The sequence below is a fragment of the Thunnus albacares genome, chromosome 2, assembly GCF_914725855.1.
Source record: "Thunnus albacares chromosome 2, fThuAlb1.1, whole genome shotgun sequence".
Lineage (NCBI taxonomy): Eukaryota > Metazoa > Chordata > Actinopteri > Scombriformes > Scombridae > Thunnus > Thunnus albacares.
In genome coordinates this window covers 22230069-22256822 of record NC_058107.1, presented here as the reverse complement: position 1 = coordinate 22256822, position 26754 = coordinate 22230069, and the positions used below count along the sequence as shown (strand labels likewise).

Below are 26754 nucleotides of genomic sequence, written 5' to 3'. Positions count from 1 at the left end.
ATGGAAATCCAAAAAGTTAATTTGAAGTTGTTGTCACTCAGTTTTGACACAGCAAATAGTCTGCTGCACTATTGTACAAGAGCAGCCAATTTTTTAGTGAAGTCTATTTTCTCTAAAACTTTCCTCTGGATTCAGATTGTTTTCAGTCCATATAATGTATGATATGAATGACAAATGACAAGCAATTAAAACTGTCACCATTACAATTCATCAAAGCAATGGAAATTTCATTGTACAAAGAAAATATCAAGTAAATGTATTTACAGTATCACTTTCACAGTTTTTTGTATTCTGATTTTGTCAATCTTTGACCAGCATTGAGTTTATTTAACTCTTGATGTGTATTTAATCATTTAACCAACTCAAATCATTTCCCATATCATCTTTTTTTACTGTCATCAATGAATGTAACTTGTAATAACCTTCATCTAACAGTCATCATCGATAATCACAACAGGTGCATCAGAAGTTGGCAGTGGTGATTACGGGCGTTACATCACAGATCTGGGGAGCAAAGACGAGGATGGCTTTGACATTGATGACTCTGATTATGATATCTTCATTGAAGAAGTAAGTTCTTATGTGCATAACATTGCAAATCAAATCAAACAGACAATGTATTTCATATTAGCTTCTTCCTTAACACATTAGTGGGAAAAAAGCAACACCTGTATTAATTTCATCTTGTTTTTTTCTACTTTCTTTATTTTATTCTTAGTTGAAGCCATTCCCAGGTATCAATCAAGACAACAGGAAATCACAGCTCCGTTCACGCTCTGGTCCACCGTCTGGTCAGAACGTTGTTTACCGCATGAACACAATTGCTCCTCCTAACGTTACTGCCCCTTCAGCCTCCTCTACCACCTCGTCCGTCTTTCAAGTCTTCACAGATCTGGTCTTTTCAACCACCTCAGAGCCAAGTAACACACGTGACACCACAACTACTGCCTCCCTTACCACTACAAGGTAAGATGTACCGTAAAAACCTTCTCATGATAGTGATATATTTGTTGTACTGAAGGAATCTATTTTAGAATTAAAAAAGATGTCAGTATTGGAGGCAGTGACGGCCTCTCTCTTATAGGCAAAGTTCAAAATTTACAGGAGGAAAATAAAAAAATATTTCAGCAAAATCACTCTCCCTCTTGCACTTTCATTGCTAGATTGCTGTCTTTTCCACCTTTCTGCTTTCTCCTAAAAGCCACCTACAATTAGATTTTTTCATGCTTTTCCACTTAATTATTTGATAAAGATGGTGTTTGGAGTAGTGAAATGTCACATCAAAAGTTGTTTTTCTGGTTGTGATGTACAGTGTCATTAACTGGATCAAATGTAGAGTGGCCTGACTACTGCTGCCATTACATTTGGGTGAACATTTTGCTTTTGCATGGTTGATTCTTCCCCTAAACCACAGAGGAAAAGAGATATCTCTTAGGAAAAGGGACAATTTAAAAATTCAAATGTGGACAGAAATTAAGTTTTTTTTTCTGATCCATCTCAGCACCACTTTGCCCGCGACCACTCCCACCCCAACTATGTCCCCCTGGAAGGGTGAGGTTCCTCGTGTGTATGACCTCACCTGCGATGATACCGTGTGCCCCCCTGATAGCTTCTGCCTCAGTGACTATGACAGCGGAGGCTCACGCTGCCACTGCAACCTCGGACGAAGAGGGGACACTTGCTCTGAGGGTGAGAGTAGCATACAGTAGTTGGATCTCTGTTTTACCTAATTTTATCTTTGTTTTTGTGTAGAGTTGCAATGAGTAGACAATCAATCAGATGCCAACTATTAAATTAATTGCCAACTATTTTGATAATTGATATTTTGATTCATTCTTTAAGAAAAAAATGTCCAAATTCTCTGATTCAGCTTCTCAAATGTGACTATTTTCTGGTTTATTTAGTCTTCTATGATAGTAAACTGCCCATCTTTGAGTTGTGCGCTGTTAGTCTGGACAAAAGAAGACATTTGAGGATGTCATCTTGGGCTTTGGGAAAAACATTTTAAGTTTTAAAAGTTTGAAACAAACGCAGCTACCATCAAATGGACAATACACGTGTCTTTTGTACGCTTCATGACAGTTTTAGTAAAAGAATTCAGCAACCACCAGTACATTTATAATGTTTTCATCCTTCTTCTGTTCTTCTTCAGTGGTATCGTTGAACTTTCCCAGGTTCTATGGCTACTCCCACATGACCTTTGAACCCTTGAAGAACTCCTACCAGACCTTTCAGATCTCTTTGGAGTTCAAGGTGAGGCGCTGTGTAGTTTTTACCCAACTGAGTTCTGTCTTTTGCAACGGCAGACACGTCTTTCAAACAGTTTGTCTCTTGTGCAGGCAGACTCTGAGGATGGCTTGCTGCTGTACTGCGGTGAGAATGAACATGGACGTGGAGACTTTACCTCTTTGGCCCTGGTACGAGGCAAGCTGCACTACAGGTGAGGAACAGTGACAGAAACTTTGGACGTCCAGGTTTTTTGACAGGAAATAAAGGCAGCATGCCACCAAATTCCAAATACAATATCTATGTTGTTTTTTTAAACACAATGTTAGCTTTCAGCTGGTAAAATAAAACTTATGTAAAAAATATCTTTTTTTAATACCCCTTTAAGAAAGTTTAAGGAGTCACATACAAAAACTGCCAAAAAAAACATCTTATAGGGGTCATAAACATAAAACTGATGGCAGAGGTAACATTTAATTTTGTTTCACTGCATTCAGATCTTAGTTAGAGTTAAAATGAATTTTAACTGACATCTAGGATATTTCTATCTGATTTAAAGTAGCATTTAAAAAATATGGCACTGTGAATATTTTACTAATTCAAAGAAATATTTTAATAAAAAAATACAAAATATACATGTGTGCATGTGATGCAGGTAGGAAAAAGTGTTCTACTAAATTTAAACAGGTTTAGTGAGAGTTTTAAGGGGACGATTTGAATGAAAAAGGTTAAGACTATATATATAACTTCTGCTTTTTACAGCATTATTTTCATAAATTGTTCTGTTTTCCTTCAGGTTTAACTGTGGGACAGGAGCAGCGCAGATCATCAGTGAGAGTCGTATTATTGTTGGTCAGTGGCACACAGTAACCGCCTTCAGAGACGGTATGAGTGGCTGGCTCCGATTGGACAATGACAACCCCATATCTGGTCGTTCACAGGTAACAATAACACAAACAAAAGATCAAATTAAAGGTATTACTATTATTACCCAATATTTTGGTAATATCGGCCCGTACTTCACCTGTTACATGTTATTATGACAAGATGTTTCATCTATAAGACTGTTGGCTTCAGTCAATTCAGGACGCAGATTGGCTTTAAAAGTATTGAAGAGTGTGGTCAGAGTTACTGACGATGAAGTACATTTTTTTCTCTTCACACTTGCTCTTTCAGGGCCAGTACACTAAAATCACTTTCCGTTCCCCGCTGTATGTGGGTGGATCCCCGAGTACTTATTGGCTGGTCAGGGCGACAGGGACAAATCGTGGCTTTGTAGGGTGCATTCAGAGTCTGACCATCAACAACAAGGCTGCAGACATCAGACCCTGGCCTCTGGGCAGAGCTCTGAGTGGCGCTGATATAGGTGAGAAGGCATGTGTGTACGTGTGAGTTTGTGTAATGAGTGTTATTTCTCTTTGGCTGTTGCCGCTGGTATAATGCTCCGGTACTTCTCTCGGGTTTTGGGGCTCAGTCATATAGTTTAGCAGCTTCAGAGTCACTGCTGCTGTGTAAGAAGATCCACGGGTCTCTGTGTGATCCTGAAAAATCAATTTGGACTTCTGGCATTATTACTTGTGATTACGTTTGAGGCCATTTTCTTAATTTGGATGATAACATGTTTATTTATCGCACAACCTAGTGCAATTGACATTTCACTTTATTTAAAATGTAAATGAGAGCTGCAAGGCCTTTTAAAATGTTTATTTAATGTTTATTTGTATGGGGGCAAGTATATAGCATGAACCTATGTCACATACCAGAGCATTTATAGCCTGTGTGCTTTTAAAATACATGAAACTCAACAGTAAAATACTGAAACTACACAAGACTTAACAATACATATGCACACATTACAACAATTATAAATCATCATATGAGGCTTGATTGTTGTAGATGCTGCTTGTGACCAAGAAGTAACACAATAACTTAAATGTGAAAAGATCATGGAGAGCATAAAACTATTTGCAGTACGATATGGTAAACAGTCTCTACTCTCTCTGAGTCTAAATGTGTGTAAGTTTGCTTTTGCAACCTTGCTCACTATTTAAACATGCTTCTCAAATTTTAGGTAGGGATCTAACATCAGGCTGAGATATTTTACTGACATATGGCATACAATGTCACAATGAAAGGGAAACTTACTTTTTTATTAAGCTTTCGCCAATTTAAAGAAGGAAACAGGCATGTATGACAAATTATGGCTTCACAGAGGATTCTGCAAAACATGATTTTCTAAATGCTTTAAACTCAAATTATTAGTGGCAGGAAAAAGAAAAAAATGGGTTGAGAGGAACATAAAATAGCTGTTATTCTTTGATTTAGTACTGTTATTTTGATGCCAAAGATGCAGTCTGGGCTCCAAAATTAAATGATTAGAGATTACATGTCAGTAAGACAGTCAAGTTAACAATTACAATTTATGTGTGTGTTTGTCTGGGGTCTATGTGTATTACTTTTGTATGAGTGTTACCGTACTGTGTCATTTATCATGTTATATGGCTATAAATTCAAAAAGGTGCTCAAGATGGGATGCAACTTGTCAAAAAAAAGATATTTTGTTTTGAATGATTTCTCAGTTCATACTTCTTCATATTTCTTCCCTGCACACTCTACCCGGTATTGGATCGTGTAAACTCATAGACAAAACTAAATCACTGAAATGTATTTGTTGACTAATGCATGTTTTTCCATTTACCTGTATGGATAGCTGAATTTGTCCTAATCAGTGTGTCTTTGCTCCGCTGTGCCAGGTGAGTGCAGCGAGAGTGTGTGCGACCTGGTCAGCTGTGCCAATGGCGGCGTCTGCTTTGCAAACCGCGCTGATGGCTACATCTGCTTGTGTCCACTCGGTTTCAGAGGAGCACTTTGTGAGGAGAGTGAGTCAACACTTTTTTTCTCACGCACATACTCACAAGACACACACCCACACTCGTATTTTGTTTACAAGATGGGTTTTGTACCTCTGTGAGGGTAGAAAGTAAAGCCCTTTTGTAGTTTCTTCTTACTTGATGGCTGTCATAGATTGTCACACAGACCTTTTAAAGGTAATTACTGAACAGTTGAGTGCAATATGGGGGAAAAATGGTTGAGATGAGGATTATTATTTCTTATATAAAGCAAACGGGATTGATTGCATGTCAGACCAGCTTTCAATACAACACTCCACTCTTTTTCTCCTCCCCATGTCCTTTCTCTCCATTTTTGTCTGTTCTCATGAGCTTCTTTTACTTCCCTCTTAATCATCGTAGTGCTAACACCTCTTCTTTCCACTCTCCAACTCCTCAGGTTTCTCACTGTCCTCGCCACTCTTCAATGAGACAGTGTTTTCATATGCTGTCCTCCCGTGGCCTCAGACCTCTCAGAGTTACCTGTCCTTCATGGAGTTCGAGCTGACGTTTCGGCCGTCAATGCCTGACGGGGTGCTGCTGTACAGCGATGATGCAGGCAGCGGAGACTTCCTGGCTATCAACCTGGTGGACAGATATGTAGAGTTCAGATTTGACTGTGGCTCTGGAGGTGCTGTAATAAGGTACTAGACTGATGTGCTCTCTCTCTATTCTCTGTCTCCGTCACTTTCCCATAGCTGTTATATTTTCTAACTAGTACTACTAACATGTTGTATGTGACAACCTGTGCTATAGGAGTGAGGAGCAGATCAGTCTGGACGCATGGCATGAACTGAGGGTGTCTCGCACAGCAAAGAGTGGTATCCTTCAGGTGGACAGCCAGAGGCCGATGGAAGGAATCGCTGAGGTATTTTGCATCTCTGCGTTGCTGCACTGTTGTGATTTTTGGCCACCGGGGGGCAGAAAGACTTCACAACAAACTTGTAGCAGATGATCCCTCATATACATCTTATTAAGTTCTTAGGGCTAATGTGTTAACAGACATTTAACAACAGACTAAAATGTGTTAACAGACATTTGTCTAATTACACATTCAGCAGAATCAAAGCAACATTGGTGTCTCACTGGAGTCACTAGTTGAATGTCCAACATTTACTCATGTTTTAAACTTTGTTTGGTCCTTTAACTCCTGTGTTATAGAGTTTTTATTTACATGTTTTACAGAGAAAACCCTTTATATTCTGTGCTGAATTTGCTATTTTAACATTCCCTTGCTTATTAAACATCTTGTACCAAACAGAACATACAAAGCACAGTTTTTGCAGTGGGTTGCAATAATAAATACAGACAAAATGTCAACTTTTGTTTTTCCATTTACCCAAGAGTATTCTTAGTTTAATGGCTATCTGGTCAAATGTGAATTCTTAAGAAATTCAAGATGAAGCTCACAGGTTTTAGCATGGATTTTGATATGAAACTCCCCTATGAAGACAGAATGGCAGGAATTAACCTCTAACTTCCTTAATGGCAAAACAAATATGATCACATGCATTTATATGAGATAACTAGATTCATGTAGTGAATGGTTGATGTAATTAATCAATATCTCTCTGTTCTATTGACCCTGCAGGGAGCTTTCACTCAGATTAGCTGCAGTTCACCTCTCTATATTGGTGGAGTACCAGAATATGATAAAACCAAGAGGACAGCAGGTGTGATAAAGCCCTTCACTGGAACTATTCAGAAGGTATTTCCGCACACTAACACCTGTATTTTAACATTAATGTGAAGTCATTTGGTGATTATTATTTTGATATTGTTAAGTGAAGATTATTGTTCATGAACTGATTTCAAATCACTCACACTGCATGGCAATAAATACACAGCAAAAAGTTCATTTTTAAGTCATAATACTTTATTCTTTTACATCAGTATATGTCAGTAAACACAAGGCTTATATCGTATCAACAGGCACAAAACTGACAACTATGACAAATGTCAGGTTGACTTTTTATAACCTCTCCTCTTCTTTGTCCTCCCTCTTTTCTCTGTCTGTCTCTTTGCCCTTTGCTCCCCAGTTGATACTCAATGATCGCACCATTCCAATAACAGCTGGCTCCGCTGGAGGGGTCAATGTAGCCAATTCTGCACATCCATGTGTGGAAAGCCCCTGTGCCAATGGAGGGACCTGCAGGCCAAAGTGGGATGGATATGAGTGTGACTGCCCTCTAGGGTACGATGGCAAGCACTGCCAGAAAGGTCTGTTGTACTATGAACTACCGTTTATATGTCGACTACTATCTCTTTGAGGTTATTTTTTTGTTGTAAACAGCATGTAACTAATAATTTTATAAAACAGGCACATTTTTCATGGTTGGTTTGGTGGTTGAGTTTATACAATTGGCAGTACATCCACAGGTTGATGGTGATGCACTGTGAATAGAGAGCATCAGGGATCAAATGATACTTTCAAAGATTATGTTTTATAGATTGATGCTATATGTGCCTTTATGGCTAGGAAGAAGTAAAAGTTTGTTTTTGGCTTGTCTATTTTTTGTAGAGTAACTATAATAACTATAAACTCAGTGGTCTGTGAGTTTAGTAAATACCAAGAGCAGAACTTGGAACTTAATAAAAAAAATCACATAAATTCATGATAACAATGCTTAATGCATGATCTATATTGTTTATGTATAATATATGGCTTTAATGGCATGATCTTTAGCATGACCTTTCCTCCTCTCAGATTAAATGTGTGTTTTCTTTCTCTTATCATGTAAGGTAATATAAAATAATGTACTGGACAACTTAATCCCTTAATCCCATCTATGCCTTCTCTGTTTTAATGCCTTCACTGAGCAGAGTGTGGAAATTACTGTTTGAACAGTAAGTTTTCTTGTATACATTTATATCATAAAGTAGATACTGTTTGCTTAAGAAATACTAACCTGTCATCAATTTTGAAAATGCATACCTCTTTCCTACCTACATTTCCCTTTACTGCGTCATATTTAGTCTTCTAGTTTAGAATAAGCCAGTAGATATACATGTTGATGGTGCCACCTTGTGATGATATGGAGTAAGTGCATTTTTTTTAATCTTCCCAGCTGTGACTGAAGCTATTGAGATCCCACAGTTCACTGGTCGAAGTTACCTGACCTACGACAACAGAGATATTCTCAAAAGGTTGGTATTGGAAGGTGTGTGAAAAAAGGGATTTTTAGTGTCTGTCAGTATCTCCTGTTTGAATATTTAAAGGCCATTTTAATCTTGTCTTATTTTAACCTTAATCTTGACTGTGAATACTAATTCTCTGTATTACATTGACATATATATATATATATATATATATATACACACACAGACATAGGCAGACACACACACTGTGTACATTTTTTACTGAAAAGGAGAGGCAAAGATGGGCCCAGATGTTGTCACCTCAAAATAAAGTGAACCTTCATTTTTAACCTTGCTTGCAGTACTTGGTCAACAGGTAAATGTGTCCTTTTTTTCAGGGTGTCTGGGTCCAGGAACAACCTTTTCATGCGTTTTAAGAGCACAGCCAAGGACGGCTTGTTGCTATGGCGAGGAGATAGTCCAATGAGACCCAACAGTGATTTCCTGTCTATGGGGCTGCAGGATGGTGCACTGATATTCAGGTACTTGTTTGTATGTTTGTGAAAAACATGAAGGATACTTTAACAAAGTTAGTCAGAAAAACTCTAGATGCAGATTTAAGCCCTTTTCTGTGTTCTTCATGCCTCTGACTGCCTGTATTTGCGTACATATATTAAATTCTCTAAATTTTCTGTATTCAACAGCTTTTTCTTGGGGACTTCTGGATCCAGTATAATAAAGAAAAAAAGCTGTTATCAAAGCTTATTCATTCATTCTTATTAAAATATCTGGGTTGTAAAAAAATAGTACAAGTCCTGCTCAGCACGTTTGCTCTTCCCTGTTCTTTTGCCACAACTGGAGCTAGGGAGGAAAGGGCAGATTTAAACAAGAGAAGAAAGTTTAGTGCAAGAGGGGGATGAAGATGATGAAGAGGGATGCTGATTCCCCCAAAGGGCAGGAAGAGCTAAGCAGCCAGGCAGAGCTAAAAAAAGACCTGGAATCTAAGGCATGACTATGACCTGGAAAAAAAGCAGGATTTATCCAGGCGGAAGTATATAAGTATGAACCCGCTGCAACTACAAACCAGTTAAACTCATTGTATGTGTTTCCATCTTGTTGTAGTTATAACCTGGGCAGTGGTGCAGCTAACGTTGTTGTCAACGGGTCCTTTAACGATGGAAAGTGGCACAGAGTCAAAGCTGTGAGGTAAGCACTGACAAATCTCTGTTTTTTGTTTATTTCTGTCAAATAGATATCCACTGCAGTGATTAGAACTCATCTACTTTACTTTCACTTGATTTTACATCTAATACTGTGATGTTAAAGCTGCATCAACTGATCTGTTGTCCACTTGGGGGCAGCAGAACAAGCTGTAAACACAACATTGACATATTATCACTTTAATATAAAGTTGACATGGTGAACATGTTAGCAAGCAGTTGCCTATATACATATCCAGCAGACACAGAGCAACATTAACATTCATTTGGAGTTGTGTTTCTGAAGACCGGACAAATGGAAGTCTTACATTTACTCTTTTTTGGTCTCCATCAAAACATCAAATATCTGGTTCTTTAGCTGCTAAATGCTCCACTATGTTCAGCTAGTCACTGACTTCGTCTGTCTGTGGTTTGGTGTTGAAAACAGCTGCCTGCTACTACTGGAAACAGGGTTGATAAAACTGCTGAGACTGTGAGCTAAAAGTGAGCTAAAAGACACTAAAATGCTCTGCAGAGTAAAGGGAGACTGCAGTCGGGTGATAATTGCCTGTGGTTTTGTTGGTTTGAGAAAAACTGTAAAAGCAAAGTACAGCCTTTGAAAGATTTTTGCAATCATAATACCACCTGTGCACTGTTTCTCAAGTTTAATACGTTTACCACTCATGTCTTCAGGGATGGCCAGTCAGGGAAGTTGACAGTCGATGATTATGGAGCAAAGACAGGCAGGTCACCTGGCAAGATGAGACAACTCAATATCAATGGACCGTTATATGTAGGTAAGTGGAGCTCACAACTCAAATGAACAAAAATGAAGCCAAAAAACAAAAAAAACATTTCTAATTTTTTATTTTTATTGCACTTTCTTTACACCAAAATGAACATTTAAAAATTAAAATTAAATTTTAACTCAGTCATTATTTTATCACATATCATATAAAAAGTGGCTTTTTATGTATGTTTTTTTTGTTTGTTTTTGCAATATTTCCTTTTGTACCTAAGCTATATTTTCAACATTCAACCCTGTTTAACTTTGACTTTAATATTGATGTAATCTTAACTTCAAATACAAATGACACATGAATTTACTGCATTTTAATACAGTATATCATGTGTTGTAAGATATATTAATAAATATTAATATATTTCTTGTAAAAATATGTCTGAAAGACTTTTTGAATCTGTTTTATGCTGCATTTAAACAGAGATAAAATATCTTTAAAATCCTGAAAATTCATGAATTTATATATTTGAGCAGATCAGTGTGAGATTTTCTGAGAAAAACCAATTATGTCACTAATTTTGTTTAAAAACACCTGTTTTGTTGTGTGGTGGAAATGATTATTTCCAGTGAATATTGGAATAAAATGCAAAAAAAAAATATATTATTTAAATAAATTTGGCACAATCAATATCAGGAGGTTTTTCTACACAAAATGGAGTAATAAAGCAGATCAATACACTTCTATAAAAATTTTTTAGATTTTCAAAAATGGATCAAAATGGATCATAGTTGAAGAATTACACATATACTGTATCAAAAAACCATTTAGATGTCTACATATCTATATTCTCTCTCTCTTATGTCTGCTTTCTCTGTATTCTCCCCCTGAAGGTGGCATGAAGGAGATAGCTCTACACACAAACAGGCAGTACATGGGAGGCTTGTTGGGCTGTGTGTCACACTTCACGCTCTCTACTGACTATCACTTGGCACTGGTGGAGGACGCTGCCGACGGCAAGAACATCAACACCTGCTCCAACTAGACTAGTGGTTTCAAGAGCTGGGGGTCTGATTTCAACACAATTTTCAACTGAAGTGAACACCTCGACCGACTGATTTGTCATCTTGAAACTGACCTGCCAGCACCAAACGAGTAACGACTGAAACAATTACATTTCTGTTAAAAGTTGACCATTTCAGAGCTGACACGTATAAGCTCAAACTGGAAAAAAGACTAACATCATTGTTACTTTGAGTAACAAGAACGTTTTTGTTTAAGTGGCTCCTGTGTGAACAGTTTTCAAACCAACTTTCCCCTGCCAAGTTGTAAGATTTATTTTAACAGTAGCAACTTGATGAATTGCTCTGGAAAACAGTTTTGGCCCACAGCAACAGCAAAAATGACCAGAGATCACCAGAGGATTTTACAAAGCACAAGTACTCTGTGAAAGGAGAGAAAAAAGCTTAGCTTTATGGGTAATGAGGGTCTTTGAAAAACCTTTTGAAGGACATTTTTTTCATGGGATGATTCCAATCTTATCTTTATTTTTTTCTACTGCAAATCCTTATTTGATTGCTGGAAGAACCAAGTGATCCGAGGGATCAAGCGTCATCACAAGTTTTTCATGAACCTGACCTAGTGCAGCTAGCAGAGATAAACTTCTTTGTAGAGGATTTTGGTTTGGGGCCCTAGAGGATTTCTGTTCTGTTTTTGTTGTTGTGGCATTTGTATTCTTGTTCGTGATGTGTTTATCAGTTTATCAGTCAGTAGACTACTTTTTTAAAGTCTGATTGATGTCAGGTTTTTTTAAGGGTTGCTAGATCTTGAGGGTGAAGATGTCGGCTGCACACAATATTTGTTTCTTTTTACCTTCTTCTTTTAGTATACATGCTCCTTTATCTAAAACTCTCAAAGTAGTCACATGAAAGTCTGACGTTGACACAGTAAAGCAGCCAAAATCCTGGAGAAATTGTCCATGACAGTCTGTTACTATCATTTGACACAGACCACAATACTGTAGACTTCAAGCCTTTAAGTTTAGTTTCTTTGTAGCTTCTGAATATACAATTTCTCTTTTTTTCAGCATCAATACATGGTTGTCAGTTTATTGCTTTTCCATGCCGAAGCTTTACTCTTAAAGGGATATTCTGCGAATGTTCCATCTACTCTGTATTTAATCAATTATCTTTGGTTATCTTGGTTGTTGTTGCGCTGACAGCAATGTCATAATTAGATAGTTAGTCCATGAGAGGATTCAAAGTTTGAATTCAAAACAAATCCAGAAATAAATCATCACTTATTACATGAGTTTACATCTTCAATTTATTTTAGGAGAATGAAAAACCATTTGTGATCGCCTGTGGCGTTTTTAATAAGTGTGTCAAATCTGAAAAGAATTGCGATTGACATGCATCTGTGCACCATCTGACTGTGTAATGGGAATGGACATGAAGTGAAGCGATCCACAACAGGGTGATCAGATGGGTTGATCATCCACTGTACAAAATGTAGCAGATATTGACTGTATACATCTGATGAAACATGTTTATGTAATAGCTGGTAACAATAGACTGTAGAAGAGTTATTGTAGCGCCTGTGATGTCAGCATAATGTTTCGGAGCCTGAAGTTTAGGTCTACGCTTGCTGCCAATTTCATCAGATAATAAAGGCAGATAATACAAAAAGTCAAGTGTGCAAAGGGCTGATCTGGGTGGGAAGAGCAAGCAGGAACCACCATGGCTGAGTGTGGGCACCCTAAAACATACTACTACTCAAGCCTTAATATCCTCTATAATAATCCCTGGAAAATTAAAATGAGCAATTTATGGTCCTAAGTGAGTGTATCCATGTGTCACCATTTTGTAGATGATGAAAGATTGATTGTTGACAAGTTTGAAAGTACACTTTTTGAGGCTTGAAGTCACTCCCCAAAACATGCCACTGATTTCTTTTTTTTAAATTGACATATAAGAAATGCTCACTGTATTTATAATCTATACACTGCAACAGTTGTCTGTCAAAAATGAGACTCTCCAAATGAATGCTAACCAAATAACCTGCTAATTAAATGACTTGTTAACCAAACTTGTTATGGATGTTAGTGCGCTTGACATTTTTATTTTGGGGAATGGTTGTTTGTCGTTTGATCACAATCTGTTTGTATCCCTGATTACACATTTGTAAGGTAACGTTGCATATTCCGGACGGTATCTGTCTGTCAAGGAATTGAAAAAAAATGTCACAGACTATGCTATTTGATTATAGTATTTTTTTCCCCAAAGAAACAGATTTTACTTTGACCAGAATTGCAACACAACAAGCTGTTCCCGTCTCATACTGTACGGTCACACAGGACAGGCAGGACGTTATGAACCTGCTGTGACTGAGGATTGTTTTATACATAAAGAGCGAGATGGAGGTTACAAAACAGCAAGTCATATCATGTCTTAAGCAGCTGTCCTAACACTAACTTTTTTGCAAGGCCTGGAAGGAAAAACAAGACGAAATTTTTAATAGAATTGAGGTTAAGTCAAGTCATCAGCAAGTGTCATAAAAGTTGACAAAGGAATGATTCTGCTGCAATCAAGCAATGCTAATGAAACCCCCCCCAAAAAAAACAGAAAAAATATATATGTTTACGCAATATACAGTTAAATTGAAAGCTGGTTATTTCACAGCTGACAAACCCACGGTAGCAGCAACAAGAAACCTAAGAATATGTGTTTCTTGACTCCTTATCGGGGCAAATGAGAGACATTAGCTCACCAATGTCTGCTGGTAAAAAAGATTCGAGTAAAAATCACCTGAAAACAAGAAACTAAAAACATCAGCATTGATTGTTCTTAAAACAGCTTTCACACCTGAGACTGTTGTTTATGACCTGTCTCCTACCAACAGTCAACGCTAGTTTCTTTAAACCATGAAGACAAACTTCCCCTAAACTCATTGACTAGTTGTAACTGCTTAAACTTTGTCATAAGCGTAGCAAGGTCACTGGGATTGAAAGGCACTGACAACAGTACCTATTTTGTCATTTTGGTGTAATACACGGGCGCACTGGAACACAATGTTCTGGAGTCACATTTGATTCCAATATTTTTACTTTTGTTGTGTTTCTTTTTAAATCCTGGCATTATTCCCTTTCTGATGGTCTTTTCAATCATGGCTACGAGTTATGACATTACATTTCAGAACACTCCCATTTTGTGACATCCATGTGGCTACAACATTTTTCTATTGTGCTTTGAAAATAGGGCAGTTTGATGCATTTTTGTGAGCTACAATTCAATACAACCAGCCTCCAAGTATTCCACAACAAAGGGAGTTTGTAGACACAAAATGTATTTCATCTGTATTTCAAACACCTTATGTATTAGTGAAAGCAGAAAAACACGATGTACTTTGGGAAATCTGTTGACTTATGTTCTTTTTTAAACTCCTCTTCATTACTATCAGCATTTTTCTTCTAACTTCTTTTATTTTCAGTTACATTTAAAAATGATTACTGCAATATGTTGTCTAAATGCATATTGGCAATCTAACTGTCAAATCCAGATTTTGTAATGTCTATACTGCTCAATTGTGTTTTTTAGATTTAAAAAAGGACATTGTCATGGTTAGATTCAGCACACAGCTCAATCACGTTGATGTAATAACATCACTGATTAAAATTCTCCTTATAATGCAAGCTGCTAATAGCTAGCTAACATCTGGTCTCCCCTTCATGCAGCCCGGGCAATATCACCATGTCTTGGCATCTCTTACCACCTTGTTTGACGTTGCTGGAGCTCAGATGACACCTTGAATCGGTGACTCAGTGTCGCTCAGTGGAATACTGTATTGAATTTCATTCGATTGTTCTGTTCCTGCTGTCACGTATCACCTAAGCGCACGCAAGAGCATGTGCACATATACACAGAAACAGTTCTGTTCTCATCTCCCTCCCGCTGTGTGCTCAATACTACCAGCATCACGATCATGAGCAGTATTACTCCACGCCTGAAACATCAGACTCCAGAGCTTCATATGAACTGAGAGCAGTGTCAACTGATCAACTCTCGCTGTTTCATTTAGATGAAACCATTTAGTCGTATTGAGGTCATCCACATCTTATCACACTTTAAGGTTAAAGGTAACCTCTGAAAAATCTGCCTTAAATCTGCTATTTACAATTTACTCAAGATAACGACTGAGTAACTAATCGGTCACAATTTAATTTGATCTGCTCATATTGTATATTCCTTTTTTATTATTAATGGAGTCATCAGAACAGTTACCTAACTCTAATCCATTGTCTCATTCAGAACATTAATATTGACTTGAATACGGTAACAAATCATATTACATACTGTACGCTGGGAACACATTAACCTCACCCTGAGGCAGCTCCTGTTGCAACTGAAAAGGGTGTATTAACCTAAATTACCATGTTGCAACACGAGCATTGGTTCACAATTTTTCAAGTCTCTTAAAACAACAGTCAGGTGTCCATATGAACAATGAAAGAGGTTTTCCTCACTGTAATCATTCCTCATGTTCATACTGGCTATTAAAAGATCCCCTTCAAATGCACTTTCAATGTAAGTGATGGGGACAAAATCCACAGTGTGTCCGCACAGTCATTCTGTGCAAAATTGCATTTAAAAGTTGATCTAAAGGTTATGTGAGGCTTCAGCAGTCTGAGTCAGTCATATCAAGTGGATATCTGCCACATTTACAGTATTAATAGCATTTCCTCGGACAGTGTTTCCCTGTTGAGCTGTGGTGGAAGTAGAGTATTAAACAGAGGGACTTTGGCACTAAAAAAAGACTGTGACATTGAAAGATATTTACTTGATTTGATTCATTTGGACAGCTGAAGTTTCATATTAGCTCCAGATAAACTTTTAAATACATTTTTCAATTAAATTAAATGAAATTCAGTTCTATTTATTCAATATACCGGTGAAAAATAAATGCATGATACAATGATCTGTACAGAGACAGAAAATGAAAACACAGTTTTCAGTCAAAGACTTGCTCATGTGTCCAAAGTTAGTCTGCTGACTCAGAGACCCTCGAGCTTTGAATTGAGGAGAATGAGGGAAAAGTCACTTGATGTTTGTGCACATTGCGGGAAGAGCTTAACTTATTTTTTCAGTCTTTGCTCACATCAGCTTTAAGGAACTATGTTACCAAACAAGGTGATGTGCTGTTGGATTTATACTCTCCAGGTTACTAACCTGAAAAAACATACTGTTTTTAAAAAGAGGACACTGTTTAGTTCTGCCAAAGAGGGACTTATGTTTATTTAGTTTATTTAGTATTGTTTAATAGTTGCCACTGATTTTTTCTTACTTTGCGCAATCTGAGAAAATGTACACTGTAGATAAGCTCTGTAGCAAATGGGAGAGTGAAGGATGTGTGTCTCAATTTAAGCACATTTTCTTCCTTTTTTGCTGCTCTGGTTTTGCAGCACATCACAATGTCGAGAGTGATTTAATCTCAAATATCCCAACAACTAGAACAAGGCATGACAGATATTTTTTTTTTATATAATATTGCCTTTAAGTTATCCTCCCCTTTCCTGTAGAGACTTCAACTACAAGATATGGATTAATGTGGAGAACAGAACACTCTGTTACAGAACCAGCGTACTATTACAGTGCATGAGAAATGAATTAGTTAGTGTGTGCCCCATTAATGATTCAGGAATCAGATGGAACAATTCATTATCACTCAATGTGGCAAAAAGACAGTCTACGTAAAAAGGATAAGAATATCAGACTCTGCTGCCCCAGTCTGACATAGAGGCCGCAGTGCCTCTTAGAAGACTTTTTAAAGTCATATATCTCTTGGTAAATGATTAAAGAGTACAGTCCATCATCACAGAGGAATGTAAATTTAAACAGGCGAGCGCTACAGAGAACATGTCATAGGATAAGTTATTCTCAGGTAAGTGGATTACCCACAGCACCGAGGTGCCTGGCTGTGTTTAGATTAAAAGCACAGTCTGCTTATGCCTCTTAGTGTCAGGTTCACACTAGTTGTACTTTTAAATAGAAAATAAATAATACATTAAATTTAACAGACACCAGAGAAGCAGTGTGAAATGTTGGATTGAGATGCAGACTTTTTCTCTTTTGTCTGTGAGCATCTGTTTTGTGATATTAATCAAGTGGTGTAATACTTCATTATCGACGTTTAAAGGCTCTAGGAAAAAAAGGTCCACCCCCTTTTTTTTTTAGAATTTATTTTTCCTTGTTTTGTTACCTAACAAATCCTTTTTTTAGAAACAAGAGATTAAACAAGTTTTAAGCACACACGAAGACACAATCAACGGTGATTTACAAATGAGGGACTAATCCTCAAAGCACACAAAGATTACAGCACTAGGCCCTGAATTCAGAAAAAGGGATTTTTTTCTACTAAGAAAACCCTTTCTGACAAGTACTTAATCAGAGACTCTGGAGATGTTTAAGACATAGTGAAATTAGATTTTTAGTGCCATTATTCATGTTGGGAATATGAATTAACAAGGTCTGGCAGGGCAGAATGACTCATGTTGTTATCTATCAACTAGCCCATCATCCCATCGTGATTTCTATTTAAGCTATGCTAATAACAGTATATCTTTAGAGACTACACACAGGCTTAAAAACACAAAAGAAAATAAAAAAACAAAGATTAAGTATATGTGAATTTAAAAAAAAACTATTTTCAAGTCTGGGTCCTCTGAGTCAAACCAGTTTACCTTACTCTGATGACAGAAATTGCTTAAGGTCTGCTCATGTCACTTTGTATTTCCCCCAAAAGTAGTTTGTGGTACCAGTGATGGTGAAAACAACATGAAGCACCTGTTTAAAAAGGCCGGTAATCTTCTCCTCCTCCTCAGATATACTAGACACAGAAGTTTCTCCTCATATTTTTATGCATTTTAGTTTGTTCTCATTGTACTGTACATTCCTGTAAAAGAAAATAAAAAGCTTTTTTTTCCTGGCCTGCTTAAGGATGTATAAGGTAATGTGGGATAATGGACCCAGGAACAGAAGAAAAGTTTAATTCTTTCAAAAACATTATGATTCCTTTTGGCTTAACAGACTGTCTGTGTGTGTGCTGGAGCACAAACACACACACACACACAGACCCAATGACCTCTGACTTAAAGGCATAAGGATGTCAAGGAAACATTGGACAGAACTAAAAGCCCAGCCCTCTCACCACCAGCCACAGGAAGAAAATGGACAGTTTCAGAAATTAACGACTTTGTTTTTCTTTTCAGATATGAACAGACCGCCTCAACCTGGATGGATTATCCTCCCTTCATCTGCTGGCTCACTATCTCTTAGGTCGTAAATTTTGGGAGAAACCACATTCCTTTGAGTCGCTCCCTCTCCTGCTCTCTTTTTTTGTTTATGCTCAATGAGTGTCTGAATTGATCAGAAAATGTGTAAATATATATAGGTGTCTTGACCTGTCTAATCGATGTTAACTTGATGTTAACTCCCATGAACAATTCAATTAGTTTGATATTATGGAAATACAAACTCTGCTTTCAAAATTTAATTATAAGTCACACATATTATTGCATTTGATTTATTTGACATTAACCAATGTAAGTGTGTTATTTAGCTATGTTTAGACTGCTAGGATAATGTTTTCTTAATAGATTTAATTATAGATTAAGAAGTTAATGTATACTGATTATATTCTGTATTTTATTTGGTTAATCAATATTAGAACTTCTAAATGTTTTCTCACTGGTTCTCATGATGTGTCAACGTTGACAACAGAATGAGTGAGTATTCAGTTTGCAAGTGTGTATCGTCTTCAAATATTCTATAGGAATAAAATTGTTCCCCTTTTATTTGAAAGTCAGTTTTTCTCTTCACACTAAGGCGTTATCAATGTGGTCCCTCAAAGTTTTTACCATGACTGAGAGCTGAGAGCTCTGGAAAGAGACTCAACGAAGAAGCAAAACCGCAAAGATGCCTAAGCCACAAGCCAAGTCACACCGTTTGCCATTTAAATATATATATCATTTTCATAATCTCCTATTTTTATTGTGTAGTTAAACTTTTTAAAGACTTTTCCAAGGACTTTTCTGATAGTCCAGAGCACCATGCATCCAACTCTGCAGCCTGCAGCCTGTCACTGAACACACTGAGACTGGGACACCTCCCTGCTGTGTGTGTCTACTACTCAGCCTCAGGTAGTCTAAGACTGGATTCATCCTCCTGAGAAGCAGTGAACCAAAGCTGTTTCACTGAACCTACTGCAACAATCCTCATCTGGCTGTCACTCTTTTTATCCATTCATTCATGTATCCATTCACTCATTCATTTTAATTGTATATATGTACATATGTTTAGTAGTCCCATATTCATCCCTATTCATTAGTGAGTCAATAAATATCTTGATTTATAATCAAGTCATTGTATTTGTATTCCTTTACACCAGAATATGGGGTCCCTGTATTTAGAGTTCATGACTTTCAGATATAAGACTGATTAATTTAATTGAATTATTTTTCCTCCTAACTAATTAATTATTAATTAATTAATTTACGGAGGTGGTGCCCCTATAATTTTATGAGTGCATAATATTAATTTCCAAGTGTAGTGTTATTCCTACAGTAACATGATCAGGACTCCATGCAGGCTTAAATTAGAGGTTAGCACATCAGCACACGATGCAAACTTCTTTCTGAGCTCCTGTTGGTCCAGTTACAGTATAAACCTGCAACATACTTTATATAAGTTTGATAATAAGTTTTAAAAGTTGCTTAATATAGGGAAAACTGGTTTTGAAGGTTTGAGGAAGATATCTGATGATTGCAAACAAGCTCATAGGTTTTGACATCCTGGGAGACCAACTGATGGATGTTCTGGCTATACACGTTATGTCATGACAGTGCTACAGTAATGTGGGAGTCATTGGCAAGCACAGGAAGAATCAGCATATGCTTGTTGCCTGGAAGAAACTTAATTCCTTAAGTCTGTACTAAAAATTGAGTCATGCAAAAAAGTCTTACACATACTATATCTTCTTACTGGAGGTAGCTGCTGGATTAATCTCACTTCTGTGTGGATCAGGAAGGTTGAATACAAATTAAGTTGACATAAGGTTTGGCTCTGTGCTCAGGTTTTGGGGGATTAACTACAGCATGCAGGAAACCTCTTCTCACCTCTGTCTTCACATGCTGGATAGTGTGTATCACTGGGCTCTGAGATTCATTACAAACTGTGGATCTCTTACTCACCATTGTGTATTATACTAAAAAGTTAATTGGCCTGCTTTATGTGCATGCTGCCTCAGGTATTGGTATATTTTTATTTAAAAGGCATTTCTTAGCAAAATTCCTATTTACTTATCTTCTCTTTTAAACTTGAAATATGGAAATTACAGTCTCTGTTCTCAGGACATTTTGCTTGGATTGTTGTTCCCAAAGTCCAAACTGAACTGGGAAAGAAAGCTTTTAGGTTTTCTCCACCTACTGCATGGAGCAATCTACAGACTGATCTTGAACTTCAAAACATAGAACAATTTAAAACTATGGTGAAATCTATTGAGTCCAGGTTTTCTGTGTGCAAATATTTTATCCTATCATTTCTGATCACATTACACAAATGTGGTTTTATATTAATTTATTACTGAAATTATGTGTTGCTGCTATTCTTGGCCAGGCCTCCATCATAAAAGAAATAAATTAAATAAAGGCTAAATAAATAAAATTTAACATGAAGTGCATTTCATGATTTCACAGCAGGCGGCATCAAGAAGAGAAGAGCTACATAATCAAGTTAAAATGTTTTCCCATGATTTATGGTCAAACTAATGTCATGAATAATCCCTGACAGAAATATCCATTAGTAATACTTTGTCCAAGTTTTTCGACTATGGTATAATGGCATACAAAGGGATTTTAAATTTCATAAAAACATACTTTAATTGTACTGTAGTGCTGTATAATGGCTTGTGTTATGGACTATACTTAAGTTGTTATCATGTGATTTTCATAGAGAGTGCTTTCTAACTTCACTTAGACACAATTATTTTGATGCACGAAAAAAACGAATCCAAATATTTTGTTTTGCTGGAGGAAAATTGACATTTGTTCTTCCCTGAAATGCGTGAATAACACGTAGGTATTCTTTTCAAGAAGTCACAAGAGAATTCATGTGAAAAGCACTTTTCATGGTTGGAAAAGCGATCAGTGGAGTAAAGAGTAAAATTAAAATTTTCTGGTTTTGTGACTCAGCAACACTTTTTAAAAGTCCACCTCTTGGCTCAGGCCTGTGTATTGTATTCAGATCGTGTAACACTATAACACTGTAACACTATTTGGATATTTCTGCTGTGCATTAGCTTTTCATTCATTAATTCCCGATGGAGCCGTTGTTGCCTGCTTTCATTATGCTTCAAGTGCTCTGTTTTGTTAGTGGCTATCCCTCTGGTGCTCCCACCGGTGCCTGTGAAGATATGATGCCTCGTCACTCTGGGGTGCTGCCACAGCCTTCACCAGCACCCTACACTCTACTCACCAACATGGAGACGTTTGAGCCAGGCAAGCCAATTACAGGTAAGATGAATTAAGTAAATGACTACTTTTAGAGATAACATAAAGAAAACATCAAGTATTACAATGTATTAATAATCCAGTATACACAAACATGTCCCCAACACAGTAGTAATGTTAAAGGATGAATTCATAAACAAGGACATCTATTTGTTTTATATTTGTGTAAAAGAACAGTTGATGAGAAATGTGTTTTACAATATTTATGGGGTGATTTTTACAGTTGACTTCTCATCTATATGCATCTTTGTGGATAATAATAAAACTTTTTTGTCTTTGATTTTCATTAGTTTCTTCTTTGGTTTAGTAGTGGTAGTATAGTATAAAGATTAAAGCTCAAAGTTTAAAGCTTTGACTGTCATCTTCAAGTCAACTGTGTGTGTGTGTGTGTGTGTGTGTGTGTGTGTGTGTGTCAGAGTCTGTGTGTTCATTTACACTGATATCAATTTCTTTCATCAGTGATGAAATAATATGAAATAAATGTTTGTAGTGAGTGATGAGGATACAAGAGGATGAAATGAAAATATTTTATGGAGGATCAAATAATTCTTATTTTTGTTAAGCAGGTATCATATAACTGTAGACAATAACACTTGTGTCCAACACATGTAAGCAAGTCAAAATTAAAAATCTGTAGTATACAACTGCTTTTTTTATTGTGCTTTCCTGCACAGTGACTATCATTGGACCAGAATACAGAGGTTTGCTGCTGAAAGCTCTGACAGACGGCAGCACTGACGCTCTGGGGAGCTGGAAACTCCCTCCTCCAGACACAAGGTTCCTTGAGGTCCGTCTCACAGCTGCTATCAACAGTTAATGTGTTAGGAGAGGATGTGATGTGCATGTTGTGGACCTAAACTGTCAAACAGCTGCAAACAGACAGAATGTTTAACAGGATATATCACAGATGTTGATGCTAAATATGTGTTGAGAGACATTTTGAACTGCTAAAGTCATCAAAGCAAGCCAGAGTGAGCATTACACTACAAGTGCAATTGTCAACAGTTCCAGATAATAAATGTAGATATTTTATGTTCACAGTGTACAGGGAATCCAGAAGGTGCTATTACTCATGCCAACACCAACCTGAAGGGCAACACCACTGTATACAGCTGGATACCATCCAACTCTAGCCCAAGCCCTGTCTACTTCATGTATGTAAAGCAAAATACTTTTTCATTTGTTTTTACCATCACAAAAACATAAATCTACTTAAAACCAATATTAACCATTGTCTCACAGGATACACAAGTCTATTTTATGGTATCTTCTGTAATAGCAAGCTTTTATGAACACTCAAAACGATATTTCAATGATTCAAAATGTGCTTTTCTTATATTTCTTAGAAACTAGATATTCTGTTATTTGAATGAAACTCAGGTATCTAAACATAAAGCATCACTACAGCATAACTCTGTGATTTTCCAGGGCCACAGTAGCCCAGCAACGCACAGTCTTCTGGGTTAATGTGAGGTCAAGCACTCTGACCAGAGGTAGGTACAGTAGTTTAATCACAAAAGGGTGAATCCAGAATACATTTAGAGAGAGAGAAATGTTTACGATTATTTGTCCTTATCTTCTGTTCCTGCAGGGAAACCAGGAGGTCTCGGTCTGGCTACTGGTGCAAGCACTGGATTGGCTGTTGAAAAGCCTCTGCTTGTCCTTGTGACATGTTTCCTGATGTTACAGATGCTAGGGTGAAAGCAAGCAATGCATTTCCTGCATTCTGTTTGGCTGTGAGCGTGCATTAAAAAAGTCTTTATGTGTATTAAAAAATAATTATATATTTTGTAAACATTTGATCTTGTGTTATATCCATCGTGAATTATTTGATTTAAACATAGAGCCCAGAAATGTTTGAGCACCTAGATAAGTAGAGCATATTAATGTGGGTTCAGAGATATAGACATAAATTATTATCATACCTGAGTTGAGAATGCACTATGCTGTAAAACCATAGCTATGGTGTCTGCTCTCCTCTGTCGTAGTTAATACGTAACAAAACACGTGGACATCAGCAAATGGAAAAAACTGGGGCACATTGCCGTTTAAAGCATTTCAGCACTGTCTGTGAAATAGATTAAAAGTTTCCAAGAATGCATGGTTAGTCATCCCTATGAGTCACAGCAGTGTAGTGATATTTAATACTTTACAGCAGCACAATGATACTGTCTCATTCCCACATTTTACATAACTTACACACAGAATACATGCAAGCTGTGCAGTTATTGTTGATTGTTGATTAATTATGAAGCTTGCTCTGTCTGTTTTTCCACCAGACTCTGATTCCTCTCATATTATATCTCTATTGTATGTCTCTGATGATCATGTTAATCCATCACTTCTCATAATAAAAACACATCAAATTAATTGTGTTCCTTTAATTTCAGAGAGAGAGAGAGAGAGAGGGTGGGGTAGGGGTATAAAGACAGATAATGATAAAAGAGAGAGAGAGAGAGAGAGAGAGAGACAGTCAGGAGATCTAGAGTCCCACAGTGGTGGTTTGTTATTGACTGAAACTCATTCCACTTATCGAAGAGCACGTTATGACCTGCTTTTTCCACCTCGTTGATCTATAACCTAGATTCACTGTATGTTGGTTAACAGAAAGCCTGCAGGCAAAATGTTAAAGAGGCTTAAGACATGCATTACATGTGAGATTTAAAGCTCTCTGCCATATCCATCATTTCCTGCTTGCCTCATATTTCTTTGCTCCACATGTTGCTTCACCTTGTAACATCTGTGCTTGAAACCACAGATTTCTGCTTTTACTAAAGCAGGTTTAGCTCTTAATGTATGTTTAGTGATTTTATTTGCAACCAGTTCAGGGTGACAAAATGCAAATTAACCCACCATCCATTTACTGAAAAAACAAACACACATGTACAACAGCTGGTTTTACACTTTCAAACTTTGAATTAAAAAGAAAAAAAGGGGGGAAATGCAGTTTGTGAATCACAGTGCTCTAAAGTCAAACTAGTTCATTGCTCCTACAAAAGGTAAAAGCATGCCGTGGTGTAGGTGGGAGGTTTCTCCCATGTATTATTCTTTATTTATGTTATTATGTTCAGTGGTCAAAGCATTTGCATGCACTTGCAGCAAGTACAGTAGGTTATTTTTTATCTGCTTGTTACTGAGGATTATTTTTTCAGTTTGTTTGGTTTGTTCTGTTTTGTGCTGGTGCAGTAATCTTTAAATAAGTATTTCTTAAGATTGCAGGATAACATGCTTTTCTCCCATGAACTACTACACTTCTACAAAAATCTGGCACATTCATCACAATATTTTAAACTCTCAGTTGATTAAGTATACATGTTTTAAGTGGGATAAAAAATGAGCCAGTAATCATTGCTAAATAAGACTCTTCGGGGCAACAGACTCCTGACAATCATTGTGCTGTGGTCAGGCTTTTTTTATGTTCATGATGCTCCGTGCAGTACCCATCACTCTATCCCCCTATGTGGTAAAGTATTGATCTCCAACTGACTCATGGCTCTGAGGACAAAGTCCTGGTCACAGGGCCAACACCACTCAATAATAATTAGTCTCTTTCCACTGTAGGCCAAAAGCCATGCTGTAGCTTTAAACAGGGGATTCACACTCGGGACTTAAGCACCAGTTCTACCAGCTGGTTCAATAGTAATTGACTCATTGACATGTGGAATACTGACCTCCATTGTCCATGTCGTACTCTATGAATCCCACACCACTGATGTGTTTTTCCATCAAGACAAGGTCATTTAACCAGATGGTAGGCGTGAGACACAGGGAAGCTACAGATAGTTAGCACTCTAAAGATCAGAGACATAGTTATAACCTGAAAAACTACTGGGTAAAGGAAAAACCTCGGAAAACTATCACCTCCATTAATAAATACACACCACACTGTATTCCAGAAAATTAATATCAACTTGCAAGCAGGAAATTTGACAGTTGCAGAGGTGAAATGATCATTTTTATAGGATGCTCTATGTTTTATGTAATAAACTTTATTTTAAGTAGATTAGACTTTTGTTAAGCATATATCATCACACGGGCAGTGATATAAGGACAAAACAATTTTAAGATTGTTTTTGTGTTGCTTAGAAGATGTGAAACAGCCAGGTCTGTTACTGTAGGTCTCCAATTGTTTCCACAGGAGAAAAAAAAACAGCTTTCAGCTATTTTTCTGTTTTTTGAATAGTTTGCTAGAGAACCTGAAATTCTCCTGAAATATAGATTAATTAAAAAGGAGGCCTAATAACATTTCTCCTTTGTTGTTTCTTGTTCTCTATGCATCTTTTTATGACATAGAATTTACTGGATTAGTTCATGCAGGTAAAGTAACCCAAATTCTCATGTGTATGAATCTTCTTTGCAAGTAAAATGTGACATGTGCTAGAAAGACACTACATTCAACATTCTGTATACAGTATATGTCTGCTTTTGATTTATTCAGTTGCATAGTACAGCAAGAGCTCAAATTAAGTTTTTCTTTTAGTATTTTTTTTGTCTTTTTTTTTATTTGAATGTACAGCATTTTTCTACCACTGCCTGCTCGCATCTGAGAGAGCTGCCATCTTGCATAGATGACTTGCTTCTTTCATGTTTCTCTAATCCCTCTCCAACTCCAGCTTGTTGCACAGACTGTATTAACATGACATGCAACCTTGTAGTCACAGTCGATGTAAAGTGAATCAACATCTATATAATAAAAACAGCTATTAGTTAAGTGTTTTGTTTTGCCAGTTCACAATCTACATTATATTTTAGGTAATTTTTTGCTTTATTGCGCTTCCACAGAAGGCCCCAACTTTTAGCACATTTCACAATGTGTGTCGACAACTGTCATAATCAGCATATTTACTCCCTGTTCATCAGAAATGTTTGCGATAAGTAATGTGTTCTCATAGCTATTCTATGTGTAAAATGCTATAAATGCAATTTGCAAAGGTCAGACATCATAAAATCATAAACATCAAACTGGCTCTTTGTGTAGCAATAAATGTCCTGTTGTATATTTTCCTGCTGTGCTGACATGTAAACATAAACATTACAACTGTGATTAGGTCATCAAGGCCAGC

The 26754-nt window shown here is 37.0% G+C and overlaps 2 protein-coding genes across 2 annotated transcripts in view; both read left to right on the top strand.

Moving 5' to 3' along the window:
• LOC122997227 (pikachurin) overlaps positions 1–13218 on the top strand; it is a 28547-nt gene extending 15329 nt beyond the window's left edge. The window contains exons 8-25 of the mRNA XM_044373262.1: positions 458–570; positions 719–966; positions 1502–1689; positions 2153–2253; positions 2340–2440; positions 3023–3167; positions 3403–3592; positions 4980–5105; positions 5515–5758; positions 5871–5982; positions 6706–6822; positions 7154–7334; positions 7938–7961; positions 8183–8261; positions 8591–8734; positions 9315–9398; positions 10085–10188; positions 11025–13218. Coding sequence (XP_044229197.1) covers positions 458–570; positions 719–966; positions 1502–1689; positions 2153–2253; positions 2340–2440; positions 3023–3167; positions 3403–3592; positions 4980–5105; positions 5515–5758; positions 5871–5982; positions 6706–6822; positions 7154–7334; positions 7938–7961; positions 8183–8261; positions 8591–8734; positions 9315–9398; positions 10085–10188; positions 11025–11176 — 2453 coding nt within the window. The 3' untranslated portion in view covers positions 11177–13218. The remainder of the gene's footprint in view (positions 1–457; positions 571–718; positions 967–1501; positions 1690–2152; positions 2254–2339; positions 2441–3022; positions 3168–3402; positions 3593–4979; positions 5106–5514; positions 5759–5870; positions 5983–6705; positions 6823–7153; positions 7335–7937; positions 7962–8182; positions 8262–8590; positions 8735–9314; positions 9399–10084; positions 10189–11024) is intronic.
• Positions 13219–21501: 8283 nt separating this feature from the next.
• On the top strand, positions 21502–23392 carry si:dkey-251i10.2 (uncharacterized protein LOC562682 homolog). Its single transcript, XM_044333592.1, has 5 exons — positions 21502–21694; positions 22366–22478; positions 22733–22845; positions 23120–23184; positions 23283–23392. The coding sequence occupies exons 1-5, from the start codon at positions 21502–21504 to the stop codon at positions 23390–23392; spliced, it is 594 nt and encodes a 197-aa protein (XP_044189527.1).
• The last annotated feature ends 3362 nt before the right edge of the window (positions 23393–26754 follow it).

What these genes read in the sequence shown, in the direction of transcription:
- si:dkey-251i10.2 (XM_044333592.1), top strand. Translation starts at nt 21,502, where the DNA reads ATGGAGCCGTTGTTGCCTGCTTTCATTATGCTTCAAGTGCTCTGTTTT. An exon ending in GCCAGGCAAGCCAATTACAG is followed by an intron (nt 21,695 to 22,365) that starts GTAAGATGAATT and finishes TTTCCTGCACAG; the next exon opens with TGACTATCATTGGACCAGAA. An exon ending in GTCAAGCACTCTGACCAGAG is followed by an intron (nt 23,185 to 23,282) that starts GTAGGTACAGTA and finishes CTGTTCCTGCAG; the next exon opens with GGAAACCAGGAGGTCTCGGT.